General features: G+C 37.9%; 1 protein-coding gene across 1 annotated transcript in view; it reads left to right on the forward strand.

Moving 5' to 3' along the window:
* The window catches only part of LOC107698739 (S1 RNA-binding domain-containing protein 1-like), a 62,944-nt gene extending 56,216 nt beyond the window's left edge, over positions 1 to 6,728 (forward strand). The window contains exons 17-19 of the mRNA XM_016499839.1: positions 3,073 to 3,179; positions 4,672 to 4,839; positions 6,575 to 6,728. Coding sequence (XP_016355325.1) covers positions 3,073 to 3,179; positions 4,672 to 4,839; positions 6,575 to 6,728 — 429 coding nt within the window. The remainder of the gene's footprint in view (positions 1 to 3,072; positions 3,180 to 4,671; positions 4,840 to 6,574) is intronic.
* Positions 6,729 to 7,826: the final 1,098 nt, after the last annotated feature.

Here is a 7,826-nt window from a genome sequence, read left to right on the forward strand (position 1 = left end):
AACAACGGCTCTGTGTAGTTAATGCTGCTCAATGTGAAAGCACGCAGGTGATGGTGATTTACCGCTGATTACAGAACCGGCTTTCTGACAAGATGCGCATTAAATATCGCATGCGATTTATCGTGCAGCCCTACTAATTATGTTAACTGAAACTTTAATCAAGTGCACAACCTGGTGCAGAAAAGTGTGATTCTCTACCAGTCTGTGATGAACGATTTTCTGGATAAAGCTTGGATAAGATTTCTCCATTGTATATGGCTAGACAGTATTTATCACACAGACGTCCTTGTTCCAGTGGCAGTCATCTGGATCCTGTCAGGTCAAAACACACATTCTGCTCTTTGCTATAACCCGCTCAACTCAACCACTCCACTGCTTAGCAGTCATTCAGTATCTCATAGTAATATAGTCATCCTTAACCCACAGATGTTACCATTATGTTGGTCTAATCCGTGTCTATTTATCTTTATTCAGTCGTATCTAATAGGATACTATTCCATCACTCTGTTTGTCAACAAAGAAATGAGCACCTCAACTCCATTGCACTGCAAGAAAACATGGTTCCTTGAAGTCATACTTTTATATGAAGTACCCTATTCCAATCCAAAATATTTTATTTTATTTTTTTCCTGTTTATTAATATTTAGTTTCAACCCATGCACAAAATTCTTTCAGCCATCAAAGAAGAGAGAAGTCTGCTTATCCCATAACATCTCTTATCACACCTCTTCTTGGAGTGCTTTGGTGCCTGCTTTCGACAGACATGTGTTTTGTGGACAAACAGGCAGATCTGCTTATGAGTTTACAATATCAAATTTCTCTAGGCAACAACATTTGTTTTGAGGGTGAATTTTTTTTTAAAAGAAACATCTGCTTTTAAGACCACTTTGACGTTCTCTAGTTTTGATGGACACATTTTCACAGTCCAAATGTACTGCATTTTATTACATTGGAAAGCAGTTCTTTAGCTAGCACATTGCGTCGCTCTGTGTTTAATGTAAAACATGATTGCCATGGAAGGATATTAACAGTCAGTCTTTAATATAAGATATTAGGATAAAGTATCCCGATCCACACCATCTCAGACCCACTTCTTACTTTTTCCCATTGGTTGTGTAATTTCAAACACTGACACTCTCTGAAAGTAATCCACTATATCTAAATATGAGGGAAATATATCGTCTATGTCTTTGTTTATTATTTCTGCCTGTGTGTATTCGTGTGTGCACAAGGGAGGTTGAATGTGTATTTTGAGTTAGTTATAAGAGGCCTGTGGGCTTCTCAGTCTGTTTAATATACTGAATTTGTATTCACACAAACACAATGACACACTAGTGCACACAAATAGAACTTGAAAGCATTAGATCTTACTTACACTGTAAATTTACACACAGAAAAGTACACAGAACGGGCAATACATGTCGTACACTCCCAAACCACCATAAACTGTCTTTTGCTGTTCTTTTAAATGTTGGGGTTTCCCCTAATTAAAAAGAAAATTAGAGAAGTCTTTTGACCTCTAAAAATTTTAAAGAGGCATAGATGTACAGTATAAAGTTTAGATTTTGGTTACTTTATATTAGGTGTCTTTAACTGCTATGTACTTGCATCAGTCAGTCAGTCAATCAGTTTCCCCGGTAATGCTGTACACAAAGCACTGAAAGCAGCACTGCGCTCACAAACGCTGCTTTATCAGGCATTACAGGCATGATGAAATGAAAATGAGATCAATCGGACCAATCACAGCAGATTAGCGTCAAGCAAAGGAGGGGTTTGGAAAAATGAATCGTTAAACGAATCGTTTAGGAGTCGCTGAGCAAATAGGTAAAAATAAATGCATATTGTAAGACAATGAAATTGTTTTTTGACCTTGCATGCATGTCAACCTGTTGTTGGGGACTCCCAAAACCAAAATATGAACCTTTCATTACCCATAATAGGGGCACTTTAAAGTCGGCATGAAATGGAAGTTCATCTGTTTTCTAAATCCATGTTATTGATCTTATTGTGAATGAATTATGTATGCATATGTTTCATATTTTTTTTTATTTTTATGTTTGTTCAGACTTCTGTCTGGGGACATATGCCAGACTTCTGCACTTAAAACATCCAGTCAACAATCTCCAATCATTGCCCTACATGTTTTTTTTTTTTGATAATACATTTCACTCTGATGTACATCATGATATGAGAGAAAAGACCTGTTGCTACTTCCGATTTATCGCAACTTTAAATTTGAATGTTGTCCATGGTGGACTGTAACTAGTACATGAAAATGAAAATCTTGTAAAAGTAGAGAAGTTGTTCATTGTAATGAGTTTTCCCAAATGAAGAATTGCACATTCTTCTTAGCAGGTCTCAAGCACGGGTCTAACTTCTTCCATATGGATACTGGTCCCAATGCAAGACAGACAAAGGCTTGTCAGAATTCCCTGCTTGCTCCTAATTTTGGTCAGTTTTGAATTTGGCCTTGCGGTTTTCTTTGCTTTGAATTCCATCTCCATTTTAGAAAACCGCCTCCAAAGTGTGAAAAGTTTGGCTGGATTAACTTTATCAATTCCCTGCACTTAATGGAAAACCCCTGTGAGAGGACTTTGAAGTGTCACAGATGCTTTCCAATGAAAACAGCCTCAGACCTTCTCTCCGTGTCTCTTGAGGCAAAGCAATCCACTGGCTGCCTTTTTATTCTGCCGTCTCTTTTTTCCCCCTCAGACCAGCATGAACACCGCAAAGTATTTAGGATTACCGTTTGATTGCCAATGACACAACATTGGCCTTGCAAAGTGGCTTGTTTTTGGAAAGTGACTGAGACAGCAAGATTTGTTGCTGAGATATCGCAAGTTCTTGACATTTCAAAAGACACGGAGTAGAACTTTTACTGTTTTAATTATTTCCATAGCGATTTAGTGAACTTTTAATGTACGTCAAAATTGCGATTGAATCAAGTCAACATACTAGAAAAACATCTTCAAGGTGTTTGATTTCATTTTCAGAGCCCAGGTCAAAAACAGAGCCCTTCCTTCTCCTTTCTTACACAAACACACGTTCTAAGACTGTGGTCACTGTTTCCAGCACGACGTGTCACAGAGTTTGCTGAGGGCAGCGCTGGATGGGGTGGTGCAGGAGTGTGTGAGCTTCGTGGGAGTGGACATCAACATCTGTTCAGAGACGCTGATGAGGTAGAGGCCAAATACTTTCCAGCAGAAGTCACAACATGGCAACTTCTCACTCGCCTCCCCGTTATTGCTTAGCACTCTGTTTAGTCTGACACCCTACATGCCGCGCACACACACACTCAGAGACGCACGCACCGTAACGTCTTTTCACATTCCCACTACACACAAACATTGTGATCTACATACACAAACATTGCTGCTCGCTAACATATACACAAATTTAGATATATAGCCTCAAATATTAGTCACATAAACTTACAGAAACACCGAAATGTACACATTCATTACATCCACTCGCTCTGCCTAATACCTTGTAGGATTTTGTGAGTAATTGCAAATTGTTTGCACTACGGAAAACAGTGACGTGCAATAATATATTTCCGCAATACAATCAGGATCATGCCGCTAGATGTGCCTTCGAAAGGTTAGCTTTCATTTACACAGCTTATTCTTTAAAAAAAAAATCCTTCGCTTAACACGAAGTTAGTATAAGTGAATTTAAAACATATTTTGATGAAGCACGTACACTTCCATATTTCATCAATGCATTCATTCAGGTACATGTAAGCATTAGACTGAAATGCATGCATTTCACAAAGATCAGATTTCTATATTTGACTCTTTAGGATTATGCCTTTAACTTATGGTGTACTTAGACACCTATACATCACTATTCAGAGCTGGAAAGCTGTGTGATCCCATTAAGAGGCAGGGTTAAATGCCCGTGAGGTAGGGATCAGGTCATCTGTTTACCTGACTTTAAATGAGTTCTCAGTACCAGAGCCCCAGACGACGTGTTCGTGGCTCCAGTATTATTCACCCCTTATTTATAAGTGATGACATACAATGTTTACATAGCTGCTTTTAGGGGAGCTGCCACTTCGAATTGCCCATACCGTCCCACAAAAAATAAAAAATAAAATCTCAATGCCTTTCTGTTTTGTATGGAAAGGTCAAAAAGATTATAAGATCTTAAGCAGCCATTTGGTAATTCTGCTGGAAAAAGTTCTCAATATTTTACTAATATCTGACTTCTTGTTTGTGAACATGTAGGGATTACATAAATATGAAAAGGAATTTCCATGGTCTTTGGTGGACTTCTGTGAAGCTCTTCATTCAGGATGTGTGGTTAATGCTGGGTATTGACATATAAAGCAATGACTAATTCCGAAAACAAACAGGAATTGAACCTGCTGGTCAAGCGGGAAAATGTGAGAGATTAAGTTTAGGTTTTTTGTACCGAATAACTGTTATATCTGACTCAAGAATCACTTAAATCACTTAAATATTGTGACCTAATAAGTTTCATTGGATAAAGCATAAAAGGTGTCTTTAAGGATGACGTTTCTGAACTTCGGAGAAAAATAGCAATACTTGCTAGCCTAGCCCATTAGTGAAAAAATGTAGAAAACATAAAAACATTTTTAAATCATATTTGTTTTGAATGTTCAGGTAAGATTTTCCTTTTTTTAAGTTATGTGTTTTGTTTTATCAGGCACATAGCAGGTCTGAACGCAGGGCGAGCACGCAGTATTATGGAGTGGAAAGAAAAGAATGGGCCTTTTCTCAACAGAGAACAGCTGAAACTGGTCAAAGGCCTCGGTCCTAAGAGCTTTCAACAGTGTGCCGGCTTCATCAGGATCAACCCTGAGACAGTACGCAGGTACACGGCCGATTCATGCCACTTCTACAGTTACATGTTTTTGCACCAAGCTACCTTTATACCATGTAGTGGTGAGCGGGATAAGATGTGTCGCCCCCTTAATCTGAAATAAAAAATGTTTTGTCACATTACCATATATTTTTAAAATGCCAGTGTGCAAAATGATATAAATTATTTCTCTAAAATTAGCCATGAGTTGTTAAATTAAACATTTTTCATATGTGCTTTGGTTAAGATGTGCCAGTGGCTTAACCAATAGTAATGGTGAGTTTTGCCTCCAAATGCCAAAAATACTATTGCAATTGTTAATTAATTTTAAAGCTGCAGTCCGTAACTTTTTTTGGTTAAAAATAATCCGAAATCAATATTTGAGCAAGTACATAACCAGCAAGTGTTCAAAACTATCGCCTTACTTTAGCCCGATTCACAACGGTTAGCTTATAATAATGTTTTCTAATTTGAGTGGTACGGGTAGGTTTTCGCGGGAAATTCGAGCATGCCGCTGCATCATTACGTCACGTCTGTAAACATAAAGAAGTTGTCCCGGCTACTATAGGCTATCACATGTGAGGATCCTGCAGGTGGCTGATCATTTATAGCCTTTTCTCACAGCAGCCAGAATAATTAAATGTATAATTTTGATGGCGGATTGTAATCCATAAAGGATTATGAGTTTATGAAACACGTGAATGAAATTAAATTATATTCCAGTTATAAATGGGCTTCTGATGTTAACATTAATCATTTGAGAATAAAGTATAACAATAATAATAATTTGAACGGTTATATGTGATATGAGCTAACCGATCTTTAGATTTAATCACCATTGGTAGCTATATTTATGGTAATGCTTTTTTCCTCAGTTGGTCAGAACAAACGTGGCAGACTTGTTACTTACTTGTTCAGATGGCAATATACGGTGAAAATTCTTATTTGGGTCATATTCCAAGACGTAGGCTAGAATCTGTGATTGCGAAGTACAGTAAATATCCACACCGGTGCGGTGACTGACTGCCACACAATCTCTTCAGAACATTCGATTCATCTGCGCTGGAGCCGTGCGGACTCACAACACAGGCAAGCTAGATAATTCCGCAATGCTGCAATTCCAGGTTTTCAAACAGATGGCGACAAAGAGGCAAAATGTACGGACTGCAGCTTTAATTAATTTATTAATTTAATTAATATTATTAATAATTATTAGTACGTTTAATATCACAAGTGCTTTTAAACAATGTTTAAAAACAATTGACTTAAATTGACTTTTGCATTAAATTTTTCTGAATATTAAACCTTTTGGCTGACTGATGAAAATATAATTGCTGTGCAGAAAATAATAATTTGGAAAGGGATTGTTTTTATTTTACTCATGTACTTATCATTTATATTCTTATTTTTGGGGCAACGTAAGGCAAGTTGTGTCACTTGACCATTTTTTACTTTTTAATTGTATAGTTATATGTTATAGACGCTTTCTTCTAATTTCAGTTGATAATCTCATAATCTCATCCATATGTATTATAATGCATCATGATATCATCAGAATTGAAAGATCTGATTTCTTCTTGTAGAAGGCAACTAAAAAGTGGCACAGCTTACCACAATGTCTAAAAAATGAAAAAGAAATATTTAAGATATACACAATACAATTCGTAGGCCACTAATCACATGTAAAAGCAAATTTATAAATCAGACATTTTATTCTCAATGTTTTTTGTAATTGTGCTTCAAGTAGTATTGACTCTGGAGGGAACGAAGGCCTCAAGGTTCCTCTGAAACAGACAGCTGAGAAGAAAAAAGTCAAGGGCTCTGGGAGCGCCTCTAACAAGTTTAACCCACTGGACCAAACCTGCATCCACCCTGAATCCTACAGCATCGCCTTGAGGTGAGAACAGAGCATGGCACTGAACTATCACATTACTGCACTACTGCAGATGATCATTGGATCTGCTTAAGGATTGACCCAAGTGGTAACAAGTGTTTACCTCAAGTAGGAGCATCTGGTCCTGTGTTGCTCAGTGTGAGAGTTGTGCAAGCTGTTGCCACTCATATGAAAAGCACATTCAGCGTGTGCTCAGCACTCTCTGGCAGTGAATGACGCTCTCCCCACAGCTGCGCTCCTCAAGTCTGTTTAGACTACTCCAATCTGACACTTGTGCCTGTTGCTTCCAGAAGATGTGCACACGGATGCCCTGTGGTTTGGATGTGCTTGCGTGCATGACAGCTGCAAGTTAAATCAAAATCAATGTGTGCGTGTGAAAGAGGTTTTTGAAAATTGAATATGAACCGTGGGCAAGGCATCCGAATGCTGTGGAATTTTTGAGGATTTATTGGTGAATGGCAACTATAATTTAGGAACAAGACATTCATTCACTGCCTATTACTCACTTTTTTAATTTCCTTCATGGCTGATGTTGTACTTTGGCTTCAGTTGTAGCATAGTGTGTGTACTCATGCTCAGCACTCTCTGGCAGTGAATGACGCTCTCCCCACAGCTGTGCTGCTCAAGTCTGTTTAGGCTACTCCAATCTGACACTTGTGCCTGTTGCTTCCAGAAGATGTGCACACGGATGCCCTGTGGTTTGGATGTGCTTGCGTGCATGACAGCTGCAAGTTAAATCAAAATCAATGTGTGCGTGTGAAAGAGGTTTTTGAAAATTGAATATGAACCGTGGGCAAGGCATCCGAATGCTGTGGAATTTTTGAGGATTTATTGGTGAATGGCAACTATAATTTAGGAACAAGACATTCATTCACTGCCTATTACTCACTTTTTTAATTTCCTTCATGGCTGATGTCGTACTTTGGCTTCAGTTGTAGCATAGTGTGTGTACTCATGCAATTACACTTCATTTTGTGACTTGGTATGTGTATGTGTGCAGTTGTGTACAAACATCTGAGATCACACTGAAAATCTGGATTTTTTTGCAGTTAAACCTGGAAATAAACAATGTTTTATGATTTTACACAAAAAAAAAAAAAAAAGA

This window comes from Sinocyclocheilus anshuiensis, unplaced genomic scaffold, assembly GCF_001515605.1.
Source record: "Sinocyclocheilus anshuiensis isolate Anshui unplaced genomic scaffold, SAMN03320099.WGS_v1.1 scaffold1015, whole genome shotgun sequence".
Taxonomy (NCBI): domain Eukaryota; kingdom Metazoa; phylum Chordata; class Actinopteri; order Cypriniformes; family Cyprinidae; genus Sinocyclocheilus; species Sinocyclocheilus anshuiensis.